The sequence below is a fragment of the Vicia villosa genome, unplaced genomic scaffold (genome assembly GCF_029867415.1).
Source record: "Vicia villosa cultivar HV-30 ecotype Madison, WI unplaced genomic scaffold, Vvil1.0 ctg.000456F_1_1, whole genome shotgun sequence".
Classification (NCBI taxonomy): domain Eukaryota; kingdom Viridiplantae; phylum Streptophyta; class Magnoliopsida; order Fabales; family Fabaceae; genus Vicia; species Vicia villosa.
Window position 1 is genome coordinate 952,165 of NW_026705218.1, and position 22,424 is coordinate 974,588.

The 22,424-nt window shown below is 35.3% G+C and overlaps 2 protein-coding genes across 2 annotated transcripts; one reads left to right on the plus strand and one right to left on the minus strand.

Annotated features, from left to right (window-relative positions):
• Positions 1-9,177: 9,177 nt before the first annotated feature.
• Positions 9,178-13,988, plus strand: LOC131628477 (nucleoid-associated protein At4g30620, chloroplastic-like). Its single transcript, XM_058899317.1, has 7 exons — positions 9,178-9,331; positions 9,409-9,539; positions 11,446-11,546; positions 11,998-12,037; positions 12,394-12,465; positions 13,527-13,583; positions 13,658-13,988. The coding sequence occupies exons 1-7, from the start codon at positions 9,232-9,234 to the stop codon at positions 13,730-13,732; spliced, it is 576 nt and encodes a 191-aa protein (XP_058755300.1). The 5' UTR covers positions 9,178-9,231; the 3' UTR covers positions 13,733-13,988.
• Positions 13,989-19,116: 5,128 nt separating this feature from the next.
• On the minus strand, positions 19,117-22,168 carry LOC131628491 (uncharacterized). The gene is made up of 4 exons (XM_058899331.1): positions 22,130-22,168; positions 20,612-22,057; positions 19,587-20,531; positions 19,117-19,509 (listed from the first exon to the last, which is right to left on the minus strand). Exons 1-4 carry the CDS (start codon positions 22,166-22,168, stop codon positions 19,117-19,119), a joined length of 2,823 nt encoding a protein of 940 aa, XP_058755314.1.
• Positions 22,169-22,424: the final 256 nt, after the last annotated feature.

Here is a 22,424-nt window from a genome sequence, read left to right on the forward strand (position 1 = left end):
GGCCTATCTCTCTCAATTTTAGAGGTATGGAAGTGTTCTAGGACTTTCTAGAAACCTTAGAGAGTCCTCCAACCAGTGTCTTTGGTCTCATATCAAAATGATTTTCCATGCTCCTTGTGTGTCCTTTTGAAAAAAGTGACTTTTTGTTGACTTTTGAGAAGAACCTATAATGTTTTGGTCCATATCTCCCAAATGAAGCATTTTTAGCCTTGGCATGTGAGAGTGTGTCTTGGAGCTTTGTGTATTGATTTGAATTTGGATAGGAGAAATAGTATGGACAAATTTTGGGGTATGACACCCATGATTTCTCTTGCCCTAGAACTCCACAGAAAAATGGAGTTGTAGAGTGAAAGAATAGGACTCTACAAGAAATGGCCAGAACCATGATCAATGAAACCAATATGGCTAAGCACTTCTGGGCAGAAGCAATAAACACTGCATTGTTATATTCAGAATAGAATCTCTATAAGACCTATTCTAAATAAGACTCCTTATGAATTGTGGAAGAACAGAAAGCCCAACATTTCATATTTTCATCCTTTTGGATGTGTTTGTTTCATTCTGAATACTAAAGATCATCTTGGTAAGTTTGATTCTAAGGTACAAAAATGTTTCCTTCTTGGATATTCTTAACGCTCTAAAGGCTACAGAGTATACAATACTGAAACATTGGTTGTAGAAGAATCAATCAATATCAGATTTGATGATAAGCTTGGTCTTGAAAAGCCAAAGCAGTTTGAGAATTTTGCAGATATAGATATTGATATATCAGAAGCTGTAGAACCAAGAAGCAAAGTTTCAGAAGCTGAAAATCTCAGAAGCAAAGAATCAGAAGATCAAGTTGCTGCATCTTTAGAGAATCTCAGAATTTCTGAAGAGCCAACAGTCAGAAGATCTTCTAAACTCACCTCAGCTCACTCAGAAGATGTGATTCTTGGAAAGAAAGATGATCCTATCAGAACTAGATCATTTCTAAAGAATGGTAGTCAGAATCAATGACCAGAATCAGAAGATGAAAAGTTCTATTCTTCATCAGAAGCAAATGCAATGCAACACAACTGTCATCAAGTGTTTCTGATGGTGAACACGTGTTTGTACGATTGGTAAAAGCGTGAGTGAATCTGATGGGACGCCGCCCTAGGTAACTGTGTAAATCATTTCAATTACCACGTTTTCTCACCTAACGTCACTTATCATTTAATGCAGTTGATTTCATTTGATTCTGTAACTGTTCATTCTCATAATTTTATTGCATTCTTTTTCAAATCCGTCTCTATAAATACATTTCAAATCATAACGTTTATCTTTTTCGATCCCATTCTCTCTCTCCTTGTGCATGCATTTTTGTAACCTCTTTGCCCTTTTCTCTAACCCTAAGTGCAAACCCAGAATTTGTTCTTGCAATCTCAGTACTGTTTCAATGGTTGCCTCATCATCTCTCAACGCTGGTTCATCTGCTCCTCTCCATCTTCAAGAAGAAGATCAGGAAATTGTTCCAGTTATCGCCTGCTCTATTTCCAAAAAGGAGTTGGAGGTCATCTGTGAACTTATGGTAGACTTTGATAGTCTTGAAGAACATGAGTTTCGTCTTAAAGAAGATATCATCTTTCAGGGATGGACCTCATTATTTGCTGAGTTCTGTGGACCGGTTTACCCAGATCTTGTAAAAGAATTTTGGGTGCACGCTGTTGTTGCTCCTAAATCCATTCTATCCTTTGTTCATGGGAAGTTTGTGGTCGTTACTGAAAACATCCTGAGAATGATGTTTGATCTAAGAAACCCTGAGGGTGCTCATGAAATTGATCTAAGGGCTGATTGGGATGAAGTATTGGCTACTCTCTATAAAGATGTGAAGAAAACTGATCGTGTCAAGGGCATGAAGGATCTCTACAAAATCTGGACCAAGATTCTTCTGGGGTGTTTCTATCACAGGAAAGCAACCCATTCTGCAGATTTTGTCAACAATGAGCAGAAATACATTCTGTATTGCATTGCCACTCAGAAGAAGGTTGATGTTATCTACATAATCTTCAACCACATGTGGAATACTGTGAGGGATTCCAGAAATGCTTTCAGAAAGAAGAAGTGTACTATTATTCCTTTTGGAAGAATTATTACAAATCTTCTGGTTCATTCAAAGATTGTTGAAGACCTGGAAGCTCAAGGGACCATCAAAGATCTTGTTGTTGATACTGGAAGTTGCTTGAATGCTCTCACTTTGAGAAACATGAGTATTATTGATGTTGTCGTTCAAATCCCTCAACCTCTTCCTGGGGTAAGAAGCAGAAGAGATCATGTTCTTGCTGACTTTGAATCCTTCTTCAAAAGTGAGATCCCAGAAGTCATAACTATATATCTGAACTCACTCAAGGAAGAAGAAGGCAAAGTTGCTCCTGCTAAAGGTGGTCGCAAGAAAGTTTCCACTTCCAGGCCTGCTGCTTCAGAAGATGTTTCAGAAGCAGCACCTGATGTTGTTGTCAAGAAGGAAAGAAGGACAAAGAGAAAATTTGATCATCCTTCTGGTAACCTGGAAAAGGTAGTCCAAACTGTAGCTGATGCTACTGATGTTGTTGAGAAAGCTGCTCAAGAAGAAGTTGTTGCTGAACAAGTTCAGAAAGTTGTAGTTGAAAAAGAGACTGCTGAGAAGAAGAAGAAGAAGAAGAAGAAGAAGAGAAAAATGAAAAATAAGAATGTGGAAAGTGAAAAGGCTGTTGAAAGGAAGGAGACAAGAAAAAGAAAATTAATCATTGATGATTCGGATGAAGAAGAAGAAGCAGAAGCTGTGAATCAGCCAGAAGGAATTATTCAAGGACCAACAACTCAAGTAGTTAAAGGTCAGAAGGCTGCTGAAAATGAGAAGGAGAAGCTGGAATCTGCCAGAAGAAGAGAAATTTCTCTTGGAAAGGCTAAGATTGTGGAAGAGCAGAAGAGTAAGAAGCAGAGGAAACTGGAGGCTGTAGTTGAGGCTATTCAGAAGGTGTCCAAAGGTATACATCTCTCTGAACCTGATTCTGTTCCTGCTTTATGTTCAGAAGTTGCACCAATAGCTGTTGCTCAAACCCCTGAACCAGTAAATCAACCAGAAAAAGCCCCATCAGAATCACCCATAAACATCCATGTTCTCACACCTCCTTCTTCTCCTGTAACTAAAACTCTTACTCCTCCTCATTCACCCATCACAAATGTTCCCATTCCTTCATCTCCACCCACAACCAACCTTGCTTCTGACCAGGCCATTGAAAACCATGTCCTTGATATACCACCCCTTCAAACTTTCTTTCCACCTCACACAAATATATCCATTTCTCAACCCCCACCTCATGCAAACTATGAACCCATTCTTTCCACCTCTCAAAATAATCCTTCTGTATCAGATATTCCAGATTCTGCATCACATGAGCAATTGCTCCGTGACTGCAATTACACACCCAAGCCTCGTCCTGAAGCTGAGATGGTAGTGTTAGATTCTGAGAAGGAAGCAGAATCATCTTTTCGTTTGGATAGAGAACCTCAACCCTATTCTGTCCCAAACCCAGATTCCCCCATAACCAAAATAAACTCCCGCCGAGCATACCATATTGGTGTAATCTATGAAAAGGTAAAGAGGAATATCAGAAGAATCTTTGATACTCTCAGAATAGTTGAAGATGCTGGATTAAATGATGTTGCTATGCGAAAATTCTGGAGAATCTTCCGAAGAAAAGCAGATGCTTATTTTGAAGAACTTCAAGAAATTTGTGTAGAACTTGCTCCACGACCTTGTGGAATTCTGAGACCCTATGAAGACTTCTGGTTCAGTCGTCTTGGAGGGAGATATATCTTTGAAGAGAAGGAATTCACTGATGAACTTGTTGAAGCACGAATTGCTGTGGAAATGGAAGCCAACCCTTGCAGGGATATTGTGGTATGGAGACCTAAGTATCCAGTTCTGACTGGAGACTTCAATTCCTTGTTCGACTTTCTAAGGGAAAATCCTTCTGAGAAAGACCTCAATTTGGTCATTCCAGAAGTTGTTGACCCGCCAGAAGTTGAAGGTCCTTCTGCCCCAAGGAATTTTGCTGCCATTCTTCAAGCTCTTGAGAATGGAGATTCTGATCTTCCTGCTGCAGAATATGAAGGAGATGCTTCTATGGAAGAAGCTGATGCTGAAGATCATCCTGCTGGGACTATTCCTGTTGAGGAAAATCAAGGTGATGATCTGACTATGGAAGTTGCGGTTCAGAATGTTGTCCCTCTGAATAGAAGTTGTGAAGCTTCTTTTGGTGAACCCTCTCTTCTGGTAAAGACTCTAGAGGTTATTCAAAAGAACCAAGTTGAGCTATCTTCTCGCATGGACGCGCAAGATACTACCAATGCTGAGTTCCGCACTTTCATGGAGAGGCAGACTGAGAGCAATGTTGGGATTCATGACATGCTGGCCAAGATTATGTCTAAGCTAGGGTCGTCTTAGTCTTTGTATCTTAGTTGTTTCTCGTTGTCTTTTGCATCTGTTTTCTATGCATCCTCCTTGTACTTCTAACAATTCTCCTTTTGCTAATCAATGAAAATTATCCTTCCTTCTCTCAGATTGTTTGTTTTTTCATCTGAATCTTTTATGTTTTTTGATGTTATGACAAAAAGGGGGAGAAAATGTGATAAATGATCTGATTTATATTATCAGTTGCTGGGAGAAAGCCTCCATATTTCTAACAAGAAATTGCAAGTTTCTGTGTCTTTGAGTGTTTTGCAGGAAGTGAAGATCTTCTTAAAAGCTCAACATGAGAAGCAAAGACATGAGGAAAAGCAATTCTGTATGAAATCAAGCTCATGAAAATTGAAGCAAGCTGAGTGCTATAAAGCTTCAAGATCAGAAGCAAGAAGGAAGAATATTCTGATATTCTGATGATAGAATATGCTCTAACACATTCTTATTCCTTATATGTTCTGATGCATGTTTTAGTTCTAAATATGCTCTGAAACATTATTGTTTTTGCTCTGATACATATTATATATTCTGATACATATTTTATGTTCTGATTCATTCATGCTCTGACTGTTGTCGTTTAGTTTGTTCTGTAACATTTCAGGATGTAGAGATGCTCTGATGATGCTCTGGTACATTCAACAATGTTCTGATACAATCTAGCATGCAATGATTCAAGAAGAAATTCAAGCTCTGAAGTTGTCCTATGGAAGCAAGAATCAGAAGCTATAAATGTTCTGAAGATCTAAGCATATGTGATCGTCTCAACTGAAATGGAAAATACTCAGGGAAGTCCTTTATTTATAAATTTCTCCCAGTATTTATTTCAGGGGGAGATTGTTAATCTCAAGGGGAGACATATTCACACACTATGTTTATATGCTTATGCTATAGTTGTGTAATTATCTTTAGCCGTCTGATATTCTGATCGCAAATTCATATCATTTATGTATGTTTTTGTCATCATCAAAAAGGGGGAGATTGTTAGAACAAGATTTGTTCTGATCAATATTCTTAGTTTTGATGATAACAATGTATATGAATTTTGTATGAGATAATGTGGTACTCTAATACTATGAAATTTCCATTTCAGGAATTATATAGAGAGTATGCACAAAATCAGCGCAAGAAGCACTGACTCAGAAGGTTCAGCATGCAACATCAGAACATGGTCTGGCAAGACATCAGAAGATGGTCAAGCAGAATCAGAACATGGTCTATGGAAGCATCAGAAGGACTTGAGATCAGAAGCAGAAGCACTGAAGTTCTCATGGTATCACGCTCAGAAGCACTTCAAGGTCAGAAGACAAGAAGATGCTCTGCACCAAGATGTTTGACTCTGATGATATTCAAACGTTGTTCACACAAACATCAGATCAGAAGCAAGTACTAGCTGGCAGGCTACACTGACTGACAAAAGGAACGTTGAAAGCTATTAAAGGCAACGTCAGTAGACACAGTGAAAGCAAGGCTCGAGGTAGTTGACAAAAGAGTGAAACATTAAATGCAATGCTGTACGGAATACGCAAAGCATTAAATGCTCCCAACAGTCATCTTCTCAAACGCCTATAAATATGAAGTTCTGATGAGAAGCTACGTTACGATTTATGAATCACGAACTCTGAACCAACTTGCTGAAACGCTGTTCAAATCAAAAGCTCTCAAACTTCATCAAACTCACTACATTGCTGTTGTAATATATTAGTGAGATTAAGCTTAAACTTAAGAGAAAATCACAGTTGTGATAATAGCTTTATTAGAAGCATTGTAACTCTTAGAATTTGTCTACATTAAGTTGTAAGAACTAGAGTGATCAGGTTGTTGATCAGTATACTCTAGAAAGTCTTAGAGGGTATCTAAGCAGATTGTTCCTAGAGTGATCAGGTTGTGATCAGTATACTTTAGAAGACTTAGAAGTTGTCTAAGTGGAAAACCATTGTAATCTCGTGTGATTAGTGGATTAAATCCTCAGGTGAGGTAAATCACTCCAAGGGGGTGGACTGGATTAGTTTAGTTAACAACGAACCAGGATAAAAATCATTGTGCAAACTGTTTTTATCTTACAAGTTTTAAAGCTACACTTATTCAAACCCCCCCCCCCCCCTTTCTAAGTGTTTTTCTATCCTTCAACCAGATCAACCATAACGATACATGTCGTACAGTCTCCTTGGTCTCTTGCCACATACCTAAGGTACACTAGATCCCGGTGTAGGATCTTTCACACAACAAAATACCCAAAACAGACTTTAAAATAAAGCAATCAAAACAAACAAGTGAAAACATTTAAGTGAATCCTAAACTTTAAGGTAACCCCTCTTTTTATTCGAAATCCCCAGCAGAGTCGCTAGTTCTGTAATACGGTGGGAGAACTGAGTTTATTAAAAATGTGCGGATAGCAAGAGTCGCCACCGACTTTTATTTTATCCAATATATAGAAAGGCTAAAAGAACAAAAAAAGACCTTAAAAAGATTTTGAGTTCGGGGGGTAAGTTATACAAAGGGAAGGTGTAAGCACCCTTTGTATCCATGGTTATCCTTAATTGCTTAGCTCACTTTGTTTTCAAAATGTTTGAATTGTTGCTTAGCTCACTTTGTTTTCAAAATGTTTGAATTGTAGTGTGTGAATAAGAAAAAAGTTTGAATAATAGCTTTAGCTTGTAAATAAGCGTAGTTTTTTTGAAAAGATTCTTTGAAAAGAAGTGGGAAAATATTTTGAAATTTGAATTCAAATTTGAATAGAGAAAGCAATCAGGAGCACCTACCTTAAGTTAGAAAAATTGTTCTTTTAGCTGTTCAGTTTGAAAAGGCTATCCATACCATAAGAGGGTAGGAAGTCCTTTCATTGAATGTTAAGGGTCATCGGAATTATCGTTCGCCATAAAATATTTCATCACAAAGAATATTTCATTAGCTTCCTAACGCTTCGAACGACATACAAAATGGATTTACGAATCAAAAGTTATGATGTTTTAAAGTTTTAGAAAATTCAGTACAGTGGAACCCGGTTCCTGAAATCTGGGAACCGGTTCCCATCCCTAAAAATGCTATTTTTGTGCAACAGAACATCCGAGAACTTGGTTCCTCCAAAATGGAAACCGGTTCCTGCTGTTGCAGAACCCAAAAAATCCCCTTTTTGACCATATTTCATCTTCCCAACTCAAACCAAAACATACCCAAACATTTATATCATCAAGATGGTGCCAAATTCGACATTCTAACACATTCCTAACATGTTTGGGGTTTATCTAACATCAAATATACTTCATAATCATCAATTTGGGCAAAATCTCATGAAATCAAATAATGGAAACTCAAAACCTACAATCATGCCATTAAGAGTTTCTAATCATAGTTCTATCATGGTGTATCAACATAGCAACATAGAACATGATTCTTTCACACAAATTTCATGGATTCATATATAAACCCAAACATAGAAAATTATAAATAGAGAGAGATGAATACATATCATACTACTACACATTGCATAAATATATATTCATGATAATGAGATTTCTCCCCCTACCTAAAATCAAAGTCCCTCTTCTTCAAGAACATCTCAAATCCTCTTCTTTCTTCTCTTTCTCTATAGCCTCTTTTCATTCTTTTTTCCCAAATGAATGTTATGTCTCTAAAACCCTATTTTTCTTACTATCTTTCTTCTAGTCTCATGGGCTTAGTAACACTTTACCACTTATTATTTCTATTTCCAATATTAGGCCCAATTAGCTATTATCTCATTAGCTTCTAATAATATAATAAATCAATTAGCATAATAACACACGATTAAATAATTATCACACCAAATAATAATTAAATAATTATAATACTAATAAAATAGCTATCAAATAAATAAAATAGAAAAATCGGGATGTTACATGGACGGTCGTCCATAATATCTATATTGTATTACAAATAAAATTGAGTGAGATACAATTTAGTTATAACTAGAAAAAAAACAAATTAACCTCCGTAGATGCTTATACGAAAATCTTCCATAGATGCATCTACGGAAGTACATACTTTTCAAAAAATTGGGTTTCTTCTTTAGATGCATTTACGGAATGACCTAATGTTTCATTCTTATGTAAATGCATCTACGAAAGGTTCTGAAACTTCTAAAACGAAACAATGGCGCTTGTCACTGTTCTAGAGGGTTAAAAACCTCATTTCGGTGGCTTGATCGTCTGTTTTACACATTAAACAGTACCTACATTGTCTCTAAACTACATTTCTAAAACTATCAAATCATTTCTACACCTAAAAATTGAATTCTAACTCTATTACGGGAAATACTCGAAAAGTCGAAAACTTCCGACCGAACTCGAGAGAAAAAAACAAATTTGATGGAAGTTTGATTTTTGAGGTTGAGAGGGTTTGTGAGTTTTGAAATGAAAAATGTGAAGAATGAGAGAGGAGAAGAGTCTGACGCGAATATAACATCAAATGCTTTCGTACATGCATCTACGAAATTTTCCGTATATACATCTACGGAACAAAACAACTTTAAACAAAAAAATATTTTCGGAAGTACATCTACAGAAGCAGTGACACTTTAGACAATTCGCATGATGCATAAAAGACCATAAGGTGGGATAAGATATTCTCATTAAAATTTATTTTTTGATTTATTTAATAATTTAAAAATTAAATTGATTATTAAAAATAAATTAAAGGAAGAAAATACTTAAAAAGAAAAGTGGGTGTTTGTTTACCCTATATCTATCCCCGGCAGGTCGGTTATCGCTGCTCCTTGCCCGTGGAAAGCAATGATGTCAGTTGTCTGTCTCTCAAACGCAATTGGATTCTGCAGCAGCAAAAACCCCAATACCTTTCCATCAACTTCCCTATCTCTGCGTTCAGAAGGAGGTACTTTACTGTTTATTTTCTCTTCAATTTTGAAATTGAACTTCCTCTTTAGTTTATGAGAGAATTTGAATATGTAGTTGACATGAAGATTCTTTCGCGGCGGCACGGTTGTTCGAAAGATGGACATGGCCGAAGATGTGTTCGAGTGTATGGTTTATTTGGAGGGAAAAAAGATAGTAATGAGAAAAGTGATGATGCACCTTCTAAGGTTAGCGAACGTTGTTTTCTCTTGACTCCATTTTGTGTTTATGTGCTTACGGTTGCAATTAGTTGAGTAAATCGCGCTGTAGTCTCGACTCTGGAGGAGTCAATGACGGTTGAGAAAAGAAATTTGTTTAGTTCTGTCATAAAATATCTATCTAAACAATGGAATGGAATTTCTATTTTGTTTCTTTTTATTCCGCCGTTTTAAAATATCTCAATAAACAATGGAGTTTGGATCATAATTTGCAGGTGCAGTACCAAGATCGGTTGTACTTTTTCTATTACTAATCTTAGGGAAACTCCGGTTTATTAGTAATTAGCACTTGAGTGAACTAGTATTTGGATTCCTCATGCTGTCTTTTACTAAATATTTTCATATTTATGCCCATGTACTCATAAAACACATCTGGGAGTTAGCACTGAGAAGTATGTTTTTTGCAAATGATATAATCCTACTCGAAGAGTCGAAGGAGGATTTAAATGGGACGTTAAAGACGAGCCTAAGAAACTTATGGTTTTCGCCTAAGCAAAAGTAAGACGAAGTATATAGGATGTAAGTTTAGCAAAATGAGAAGCGTTTCTAATCTAGAGGTGAAAGTTGGGGACCATATCATCCCACAAGTCATGCGGTTTAAATATCTTTTGGGTCCGTAATAAAAAACTAGTAAAGTGGATGAATGATGATGAAGATGATAAAGACCATGTGATTCTGAATGATTAAATTGATAGACTCGCTGTGATTCAGTTCCTATTCCAATCGTCTTTCGCGTACTTAGGTTATGTATAGAGAAAGAGTCTTAAGAAAATGTTTTGGAACAAACAATTGAGAGAGCAAGTAAGTTTACTGATTGAAATCAAATTAAATGGACAACCGGGTACAAGTAACACATAATCCAAGGATAGAGATGGCAACGGTGAAACTTTACCAATACCAGTAATCAGTGTAATAGAGCTATTGACAAGGGTAATATTGAGAGGTATTTTGGAAGGTGACAACTTAGAGGTAAGAATGGGATTACCAACTACATGACCAGAAGTCCCGAATGTTATAGGAAAACCATAGAGTTACCGAAATAAGCTAGGGTTGCGGGACATAAAACCTAGTAGATAGCCATCAAATAACAAACCAAAAAGCAAGTGCAAACAGTGAGACCAGAGGCATATATGCACAATGGGCGAAAAACACCTTTTTTAGCTTAGAGTCACACGATAGCAGATATGCATAATAAACGAAAAATAGTGACTAATACCCAAAACAATGCATCACGATCTTCTACGACGCAATTGCAACGATGAAAAACTACACAACATCAAAGAAACCTCAAAACACTCTTCAAATATGGGACCCATGGGTTGTAAGTGGTCTCACTAGAATCAAGAAGGGGAGGCGAGTGCTTGAACGAAACCAATGACGGCGAAAACGGGCGGCAGGAAGGTGCACACGCCGCTGGATGTCAGCTGCGGGGTTGGTGGCGTGTATCTAGGTCTCTGAAGGCGAGGCTTTTACAGGAGTGCAGCAGGGGTCTGTTGCGACGCTAAACAATTAAAAATGCTACATGAATAAATTTCTCTCCAACCAAATGCTTCAAATTACTCAGGTTGCCATTTTAATGGGAAATTTAGTCTCTTTATTTCTATAAAACTTACTTGAAATATGGGCACTTCTAAACATTCTTCAAATGGCTGTTCAATGAATCCCATGTGTTTTAATGTTCTGGGTAAAAAAACACCAAGTCTTATGGCTTTTTATAGCTGTCAAATTCAAGGGGTCGTTTACTTTTTGTCAATGGTTAAGATTTACTCATCTCATTCTCACAATATAGAATATACATAATGCTTTTCTATATTGTTGGTAGGTTTTGTGGATTTTGCTGACTTAGTGTGATATTAATAATTGAATTTCATTTTAGGCAGGAATTCTTGGAAACATGCAAAACCTCTTTGAGACTGTGAAGAAAGCACAAATGGTTGTCCAAGTTGAAGCAGTGAGGGTGCAGAAAGAACTTGCAGCGTATGTCTGTCTTTTTAAACAATTACAGATTTTCCACTTGTTTTCCCAAGTTATATAATGTTCGGATTTGACTTGTTACAAAAGTATATTTGAGAAGAAATAAAAAAAAAGGAATAGGGAGGAGGCTGACACAGCTGTCACTAACTAACTAACAGAAGGGGGTGAGATGCCATGTTATAAATAGTAATGATTAGGAGTTTGGGGAGTTGTTGAAGAAGTGAATTCTGTTGGGTAGAATTGAGGTGATTTTGAATGTTTGGTAGAATTGAGGTACTTTTGAATCAACCCTAGAACGCAGTACATCATTCGTTCATCATGTCACCTTGACCAGATGCAATTAATAAAATTTTCCCATCTTGATTGATTCTGCAAGTTCTACCATTTCTTTTCTAATACAAGTCTATCGTAAAAGTTTTTCTGAATGAGATATTGGTCTGGTTCTATTATGCAGGGCTGAGTTTGATGGTTACTGTGAGGGTGAGTTAGTAAAGGTACGATTTTTGCAATGTATATGAATGTGCCTTTTTTATGTTTTTCCCAGCAGAATCGGTTAGCCTTTGGTTTTTCCTCAAGTGTATGTTTGGATGAAGGATTTTGGAGGGGAAGAGAAGGGAGGACTTATTTTCTTTTTTAAATTAACTAAGATTTAAAATTTTAGATGGGGTTTTTAACAGAAGCATGTCACTATTTAGTTGTACTTGTACTTAATTAATGTGAAAATATTCTTCAACTCCTTGGTTTTTCTATATTTATTTATTATGCAAATTCGGTCAATGCCATTATCAATAGGTAGCATGTTAATTGGCATGTGTGGTTTTGTTTGTCAACTATTAATTATGATTCTTAGGTAACTCTGACAGGAAACCAGCAACCCTTAAGGACAGAAATTACTGAGGCAGCTATGGAATTGGGATCAGAAGTAAGTAAACAATTAAACTGATACATTATCCTGTCAGATTATATATCAATAGCAGAAACTATTAGATTGAAAGGGACTAGATGTTTAAAATAATAGTAAACATATATTCACTTACTCAGATAGCAGATACAAATTCTTGATTATTTCTTTTCTTTTATCATCTGATAAGAATGGAAATGAATCATGTCAAGTTACTTATATTTTTTTTTATTTCTTGCATGTCAAGAATAATGTTTTGGTTTGAAACTATATACTAATCATAAACAAATGGAGATGAGACATCCAGGCTGAGAAACCACAGGATGGAATTTTAGTAGGAGAGACCAATTAGAATGTATAACTATGATTTCCAGTCTGTCTCATGCGCCAATTGGTTATGGCAGCTCGCTAGCTGGGGGCAAGGAGAGCAAGAGACAGCCTTTTAAGAGAAACATGGTCTCCGGATGTGTACTTTCACCGGTCCTTTGAATCGATAGTTTTTCTCTTTTGATAAGCCTCTGAATTGATAGTTAATTTGCCTAGATCACTAAGATTTGGGAGTGAACATTGAATGTCATAGAAATATCAAAGTTTTTTCTCTCTTAAAACTCGATAGAAATCTGGAAGTTGCTGAATATTATCAATCTTAAAGGCTTAAGCTTGGGAAATAGGTTGAAAATTCTTCTGGGAAAATAGATTGAAAATTCTTGAGACTTCAGTGGAAACAGAAACCGGGGACCCATAAAGTCCATATACATCAACTTACGACCCTTCTAAGAGCAGAGTAAGTAAGTCATTTCTTCTTCAGCTGCACCTTCTAATCTCCACAAATTATTGAAGTCTCTAAGCATCAGTGAGGTTTCAGTTTAGTCTCACTGACACAGATCCATATTTGTATTACATTTTTAAATAAAATTAACCTTGCTCATAATTAATAGTGTTATTAAGATATATAATTAATCCGAGACTTAATTATGATGGATTGAGGGTATTGAGTATGTTCGAGAACTAGGGATACATTGCGGATTATGATCTTGAATGCTCAGCCAGAGTATTTATTGTAAAATGCATGTGGATTGCAGAAACTTTCGCTTTTAATCACTGAAGCATACAAGGAAGCACACCAGAAGAGTGTCCAGGTAAACATATCTATAAAATTTCATTTGCTTTTATGGTTATTGAATTGAAAACATGATTATTGTTTTGTTATTAGGCCATGAAGGAAAGGATGAATGATCTTGCACAGAGCTTAGGAATGCCACCTGGGCTTGGTGAAGGGTTGAAATGATGATATTCTTAACAGAGATTGTAATGACTCAGGGCCTAATTTTTGTATGCAAAATATGCTAGATGGACAGGCTTATATTCTTAATTTATTTTCCATCTTGATATTTTTAAGCCAGGAGTTATTTGCAATTGTGAAGGATCCTCTTTTCTCACCTGTTTCTAGTCCTTTTTAATTGGAACAATGTTTTGACTTGGAACTGAACAGTATGTGTAACAAGGGTTTATTGTTTGGTAGAGTTGCACCAGTTGCACCAGAATACCTTTTTGTATAGGGTTTCTAGACTTACATTGATGTTAGGGGTTGATATGTGTGGGATTAGGGAAATGTTTTTTTAATGAAAGATTTGAATGAAGCTTATATATTGGGAATAAAGATCTATATAGATGCATCACAAATATTATAGGTTTAAGTTAGAGTACATACTTAGACAAAGTGATGAAACACTTTAATATAACTTTAATATATATGATTTTAAGAAAGAATTCACAGCTATACATGACTTATGTCAATTAAAAACACAATTCTCTTCAGCTAAGGAGGAAAGAGATCTCACACGTATGTGTACTTGAAGAGATGTTTATCATTTAATATAATAAAGCAAAAGAAGTATTTTGACAAGTCTTAAAGAGATTTTTATCATTTAATCATTTAATATAATAAAGCAAAAGAAGTACTTTGGCAAGTTTGCCAATTATCACTCTCTTATGCATTTTAACAATTTCTTTCCATTTTATTTATAGTAACTTCTATTACTTCTTTATTTGTTTTTTATTTAATTTATTTAATTATTTGGTTACTTCTTTATTTGTTTTTATTTAATTATTTGATTATATTTATTTAATTAGTTATATAATATTGTATAATATAACATGAATTGTTTGAAACACGTCCGTTATGAAAGATACTTTGTTTTTGTTTTTATTTACGTGAAATAAGAGGTGGTTGGACCATTGGGAAGATCAAACATCGGTCATTTGCAACTTTGCAACTTCCCAATCTTATCTTAGGTTCTGTTTTGATTCTCACGTTTAGAATTTATTGGGCCATTTTGATTCTCACGTTTAGAATTTATTGGGCCAAAAATCAATTAATACCAATCTTATCTTAGGTTCTGTTTTGATTCTCACGTTTAGAATTTATTGGGCCAAAAATCAATTAATACAAAGCTGCCCCAATTCACTTCCTTCCTCACACTATAAAACCATATCTTCACTTCCTTTCAGTCATCTACAATTCTCATAACAAATCTTTGACAAAATCCTCCATCATCCTCTCCACATCCAAATTCGATCTTTTGTTACATTTTTCAGATTTTATTTTTTAATCAAATTTAATAACGGGAGAGTAATTACATTTAATTGATTCTTATGGAGTTTAATTGATTTAATTGGAGGGATAAGGAAAAATGTCTTGTGTTTGTTAGATAAATTTTTTTCTTCGTTTTCATTGCATTTGATTTTTATTTAATAAGAATTAAAAGATTTTTTAATAAATAAGTAAGGATTGAAAATAAGAGACTTAGCCTTTTCTATTAATTTTCATTTTTATTTAAGTATAGTATTTAAGGGAAGGAATGGGGTATTCCTTTCAGTTTTTGTAAGATAGTTTTGTTTTTATTTTATTTTTTATTTGTTATTTATTTAATTTGATTTTGTTAATCTATTTAATAGAATAATGTAAGATGAGTTCTTTGACAAGTTTGCCATTGGCACTCTTTCATGCATTCTCCTATATTTTATTATCCTTATAAAAGGAAAGTTTGTATTACTTTAATTCTATTAATTGTTTTAAATTAAATAAAGTTGTATAATTATTTTAAATTAAATAAAGTTGTATAGTTCTTTTAAATCAATTAAATAAATAGTTTTGTATAGTACCAAAATTAAAAACATTTGATTGATATTTATTAACTTTGACAGATTTCAACCTTGAGCAGTATAAAAATTGCATCGAAATCATTATTTATGTATTACCCATCAACTTGAGATTCTATGGTGCATGGGTCCTCTAAAATGGTAACATTTATACTAAAAATTGATATAATATTTGTTTTAACAAAAAAATGTAAGGTAATTATGATGTATAGAAATCACAACTTTCTAATGAAAAAACAAATGGATAATTATATATTTAATTTATTTTATCATATATTAAATATTCATAAGAAAGATGAATAAATGTAAATGTATAATATATGAATTTTATATTCATATGATATTTTTGTTAATGTAAATTCATACTATATGAATCTTATGTATCTTTGTAAAAAATAATTCTTAATTTTAAAACTTGAGTCAATAAATAAAAGTTATTTTTAATATTTTAAAATTTTTATCTCAAAAGTCAATATTTTTGGAAAATGAATGAATTATCAAATATAAATTACTGAAACCTTTAAAATGAGAGAAAATACTTTTATTATGTATAAAATTCTATTGAATCCTTTTATCCCGTGCCTCGCACAACGACGTTGCAAGGCCGTGAGTATATCCTTAATCATTATATAGTTATTTTGAACTATTTTAAATTTCGTTATAGTCATACTGATCGGAATCAATCATACTAAATTTAAACTCGTGCCTCACACGGGTATACACACTAGTTTGTTTTAAAAGCAACAAGTAGGTAGATATGTCTCATTTGTTTTAAATACAACAAGTAGGTACTAGTCTGATTCTAGTAATGTTTGAGTTGTAAAAAATATTTTGTGAATGAATAATGATTCATTCTTGATATATAAATGTCAAGAGGAGCTCACAGTTATAGGATACACTTACGCTAGCTTCTAAAGAAATAAAGTTATATCTTAATATGGTTATGTTTTTTTTTTTTAAATGGTTGCACTATGAGCTAAAAAAGTTAAGAGCAATATATTGTCGGTGATTCTACGATCAAGATCAAGTGTATCACTATCTTGAATGCAACAAAAGAAGTTGTTTGAATCAAGAAATTCATTAGAGAATCTGGCATAGTCCATAATATTGTGGATCACATTGATCTTTATTGTGATAACAATTGTGTCATCGCACAAGTTAAAGAACTAAGATCTCATAAACGATCCAAACACATATTTAAGCGTTGTTACCTCATTTTAAAGATAATAGATAGAGAAAATATGAATATATGCAGAGTACCGACACTTGACTATGTTACTAACTTACTAACTAAACCTCTTGTCTAGTAGAAGCATGACAATCATACTAGATATATAAGTATTAGGTGTATGCTTGATTGACTCTAATGCTAGTAGGAGATTTTGGTGTAAGTATTAGAGACCAAAAGCTTTATTAAAGTTTAATACTTACATCAAATTATTTATTAGGGTTAATGAACTTTTTTGTCCTTCTAAATATCTCAAACTTCGATTTTAGTCCCTCTAAAATTTTCCTTTAAAGAATGGTCCTCCTAAAATTTAAAATTTTAACTTTTGGTCTCTCATGACAAAATCGTAGCTAAAATGGTATCTAATTCCGTCGCTAAAATAAAACATTCGCTAAAACCGTTGCTAAATTGTAAAAACCGTCGCTAAATTGCAAGAGGGACCAAAAGTTAAAATTTAAAATTTTAGGAGGACCATTCTTTGAAGGAAAATTTTAGAGGGACTAAAAACGAAGTTTGAGATATTTAGAAGGACCAAAAAATTCATTAACCCTATTTATTAATAATAATAAAGACATTTCTTTATTATTTTTTTTCTAAAGTAATAAAATTTCTAAATAGGTAGTCAGTTTGATGCAATATTAAGTATGACTTAACCGTGAGATTGCATTAAACATAATGACAATATTTTTAAAGTATTCATAGTTAAATTAAAGATACTCCCTCCTTTCCTTTTTAAGTGTCATTTTAGAAGAATTTTTTTTCATTTAAGTGTCGTTGTTATAGTTTAATGTTATACTTTGCCAATTACACTTTTACTTTCTCAAAAACTACACTTCACATTTTCCATAAAATTAAGGGTTTAATATACTTCACCCCCTGCCAATATAGCGAGATTCGGTTTGCCCCCTGAATGATTTTTTTACCAAACGCCCCTTATAAAACCCAAACCATGGATTTACCACTCCTTGTTACCACACTAGCTGACTGGGAAATGCAGCATTGAACACGCTGGCGCTGACTGGATCCACCCACATAAAATTAGGGTTCATCTTTCCCTCTTTCTCCACTTTGACTCATCCATCTTTGTCCCCCTCTTTCTCAAACCCTGCTCCATCATCGCGCCTTCTCCATCCGCGTCCATCATCCATTTTTCGCAAACCCTGCTCCATCATCGCGCCTTCTCCATCTTCGTCAATCCCATATTCATTTTCTTCACTCATGGCGGAAAGCAACTCGTATGGTAGCAGTGTCAATTCGTTTCAAAATCCAGATTTACCCAGATGTGGCTGTGACAGACCAATGAAGTTGTGGGTGGCCAACACGGTTCAAAATCGCAATCGCAAGTTCTGGAAATGCCGCAATGCTGGGGTAAGTATGCTTCTTTATTATCTGGAAAATTGTTCAATATCATCTTGAAAGTTATATTTCATGTTATCTGGAAAGTTGGTCTTTACTAAACAATTCTTCATTGTGTTTGTGTTTTGTAGTCTGTAAATAGCTGTGAATTGTTCTTGTGGGATGATGAAATCAGAGACCATATCAATGTGCATAGGATGAAACTACCAGAATGTAAAATTTGTGATATACTAGCAGTGAAGTTAGAGACCGCAACATCCAAAATTGAGAAGTTGAAGAAGAAGATTGCAAGTCAGACAAGTGTTAATATGAGGCTGAAGAAGACAATATTGATTCTCTGTTTTTTGCTTATTGGCATATTGTATTACTTAGGTTAACAGCTCCTTGTTTGACATTGTGTATTTTGGTGGCATTTGGATGTAAAACCTTGTTGAATTTATGTCAATAAAATGAGTTATGTTTTATGTCAATTGTTCATGTGTATTTTACATCAATGAAACCTGTCTGTTAAGCAAAGCTCAATATAAAGGTGTTGTAAGATTGAATGAACTAAAACTCAAACTTTAACATAACAAGTGCACCTTAACAAGGGAATAATTCAGAATACACAAAATAAAATTGTCTTAGAAAACATGTGCTACTCAAAATAATTGTCTTAGCAGCACATAAATGCACCAAACATTGTGCTACTCAAAATAACTGTCACACTTTAACATTACATAAGTGCACCAAACGTGTGCTACTCAAAATAAACAACAAGGTCTAATCAAAATAAACATAAGGTAAATTCAAGTCTTCTTTGTTGGAGTTCCCTTCTTTGGAGTAGTCTTCTTTGGAGTACCCTTTGATGTCTTCTTTGGAGTACCCTTTGCTGGCTTCTTTGGAGTAATCTTGGATGGCTTTTTGGGAGTAATCTTGGATGCCCTTTATGGAGTAACCTTTGAAGATTCCTCATCAGCAATGTCCATACAAATAGGCTGCTCAGGGTTTGAACCTGGACCGGTGAATGGTTTTGGTTTCTTGAACCAGTTCTCCTTTATCCTCTCACTTACCCTTCTCCTCACAATTGGCTTGTCAATCATCTTTCCCTTTACCTTATAATTGTTGCTTGTTGATGCCTGAGAATGGAAGTCTGGTATGCTGCTTATCATGTCATCAGTTACATCTCCAAACAATGAATCAGTCTTGGTATCTTCATTTTCTTCATTGTTTGTAGCAGACTGGTTTCCAGGATTGTGTTGACCTTCTTCATTGTTTGGAGCAGACTGGCTTCCAGCATTGCTAGTACATTCTTCACTAATATTTGGTCTCATTTTCTTCTGCATTTAAAAATCTAGTTACATTATAATCAAAGAAACTATATTACATACAAAAACAGTTACAACATTGCTAGTACCTTTCTTTTCATTGCACTCTGATTTTGCCTCTTGCTTTTGCATGTCTTAACATTGTGGCCCACCTTGTCACACCTGGTGCATCTATGAGATACATCAGGTAACCTTCTTCTAGCACCTTCTTCTCCACTTTCCCTTATCCTTAGCTTCCTAGGCCTTCTAGGTCCCTTTTTGTAATTAGGAGGTAAAAGTTCTTCACTTTCTACCTCAGGCCACATGTCAGTGCCATTAATTGGACTAATAGCAAATCCATAGTACATGGCATACCTGTCTCTAGTGAAATACTCATGAACAAAATCCTCTGGGTTCTGTTGTCTAAACCCTAATGCAGCAACAACATGTCTACATGGAATACCTACCAGATCCCAAAAATTACATGTGCAATTCTTTTTAGCAGTGTCAACTATGAACTCTTGCCTATTATAAGCATGAGTGACCTGAAATTTCTCTTCCATAGCCCATGTTGGCAACCAGTGTCCACTCATAGCTACCTCATTGTCCAATCTTTTCCTGGGAATAGGCATCACTTTATGTGGCCACTTGTCTAGTTTCAAAGTAGAATTACTACACCTACTCATCAGATATTTTATAATCCATTCGCACATGGTCAATATAGGTTTATCTCTAGCATTCAAAATAGTGGCATTGAATAATTCAGCTATGTTATTCATAAGCACATCACACTTAGGATAGAATGAAAATGCATGCTTACACCAAGACTTTGTAGGAACTGCCATGAGCCATGCCCAAGCCTTTGGATCTACAGCCTTCAACTCATTCATCTTCAATGTCCATGCTTGTTGGTAGGTTGCCTTGGCTGCTCCCATCATCAAGTCTCTTATCAATGCTCCTCCACCAAACTTCTTCTTAAAATTCGCATACAAGTGCCTCAAGCATAATCTATGTTCAATTCTTTCAAACAACTCTTCAAAAACTGCAACCAGTCCCTGAAACATATTAAGAAACAATCATTAGAATCAAGGATTGAAATAGAATGACACAGAATGATGGATAAAATGAACTCTACCTTTTGCTGATCTGAGATGAACACAATTCTTTTGTCCTGCCCAATGTCTTCCATTAACAGTTGTATAAACCACCTCCATGATTCTTTGGTTTCTGTTACCACTCCAAAGGCCAAAGGGAAGTATTGATCATTTGGATCTCTTCCAACAACAATCAATAGTTGACCTCTATACTTTGTTTTCAAATGACATCCATCTACCCCAATGAAGGGTCTACAACCATTTGTAAAACCTTTTTTACATCCATCAAAACAAAAATAAAAAGATCCAAACCTTGGTTCGATGGTAAGTAAAGGCCTCTCTATGTTTATCTTCATAGTGTTTCCAGGATTGACCCTATGCAACTCAGATGCATACCTCCACAGATTTGCATACTCCTTGTCTGCATCTCCTTCAATGATTTTTTTGGCAATCAATTTTGCTTTCCATGCCCTACACACAGTGATCCCAACAGAATAATTTTGCCTCATGTCTTGGATTATGTCACATATCCTTACCTTGTCAGATGTTCTCATCTTTTTGACCACAGCCTTAGCCACCCACTTAGAACTTGCACTTTTGTTATCCAAAACCCTAGCACATGTGTGGGTATTTTTTATAGTCTTTATGGCATAACTGTGCTTATGGCCCACCTTAGAGCAAAGCATTAAAAAACCACATTTGGCCTTGCGCTCAACCCTCACTCTATAACTCTCATTTTTTACAAAGGTAATTTCCCTCCCATTTAATACTGTCCACTCACGGATGGCCTCTCTAAAATCATCTAAGGTGTTGAACTCCATACCCCATTTAAATTTGTAATCCTTATTAAGCTCCTCCTTCTTAAACTTGTCAAACCTAGGCTTTTTTTCATCCTCTGAGGCATCAGGATCGAAACTTAGTAAATCCTCACTTATATATTCATCATCCTCACCTTTATTTTCACTCTCACCCTTACTCTTACTAGGATAGGTCAACAAACCAACTACAAGAGGGCCCTCACTAACTGGTAAAGTAACATCAACCACTCCAAAACCATCATCAAGAGCTGTGGCCCTCTCATCCTCACTGTCATTCATCCCTTCTACGTTCTCTTCATCACTTACCTCTAACTCTACACTTTCATTCACACACCTAGGTTTACTACTGTGTATAGTTGCATCGTGTTCAACAAACAATTTCCCATCTACTCTTATTGAACAAGCAAACGCAGCTAAATCATAAGCATCCGAATCACTCTTAATCTGGAAATAATTAGGATCTATTTCAGGAATTTTCGTCCATAACCTAAACGACCCAGCTCCATATCCCCACCCACTTACCACCTTTTGAATGTGACTCTGAGTCCAGCTTTCAATGTGTACATCGGTAATAAGCGTCGTAACCCCGCCTCTGTAAATCATCTCACCGTCGTGAGGCTTCATGAATTCTCCTCCATGGTGAAACAAACAGTCAAACCTTACATTCAACTGCATACAAAACATAATATAAGACAACATAAAACACGCAGTACCGGTGAAGAACAAGAAATGACCACTTACCTCAATCGATTCCACCGTTGCGCTGCCGTCTTCAGCCATCGTCTTCCGTCTTCTACTTCTCGTTTCTAAATTTGCCAAAAAATCCTAATCTGGAAATGTAGAATTTGGGGGGGTAAACATACGCATTTCATTTCAAACTTAACAGCTCAGCCATAAAATAGCGCCAGCGTGTCCAATGCTGCATTGCCCAGTCAGCTAGTGTGGTAACAAGGAGTGGTAAATCCATGTTTTGGGTTTTATAAGGGGCGTTTGGTAAAAAAAGTCATTCAGGGGGGCAAACCGAATCTCCCTATAT

Coding starts and splice junctions, on each gene's coding strand:
- LOC131628491 (XM_058899331.1), bottom strand. CDS start 22,168: ATGGCTGAAGACGGCAGCGCAACGGTGGAATCGATTGAG. Junction 20,532..20,611: donor TCATCTCAGATCAGCAAAAG/GTAGAGTTCATT, acceptor AATATGTTTCAG/GGACTGGTTGCAGTTTTTGA. Junction 19,510..19,586: donor AGAGTGCAATGAAAAGAAAG/GTACTAGCAATG, acceptor TTTTAAATGCAG/AAGAAAATGAGACCAAATAT.
- LOC131628477 (XM_058899317.1), top strand. CDS start 9,232: ATGATGTCAGTTGTCTGTCTCTCAAACGCAATTGGATTCTGCAGCAGC. Junction 9,540..11,445: donor GTGATGATGCACCTTCTAAG/GTTAGCGAACGT, acceptor ATTTCATTTTAG/GCAGGAATTCTTGGAAACAT. Junction 11,547..11,997: donor GTGCAGAAAGAACTTGCAGC/GTATGTCTGTCT, acceptor TCTATTATGCAG/GGCTGAGTTTGATGGTTACT.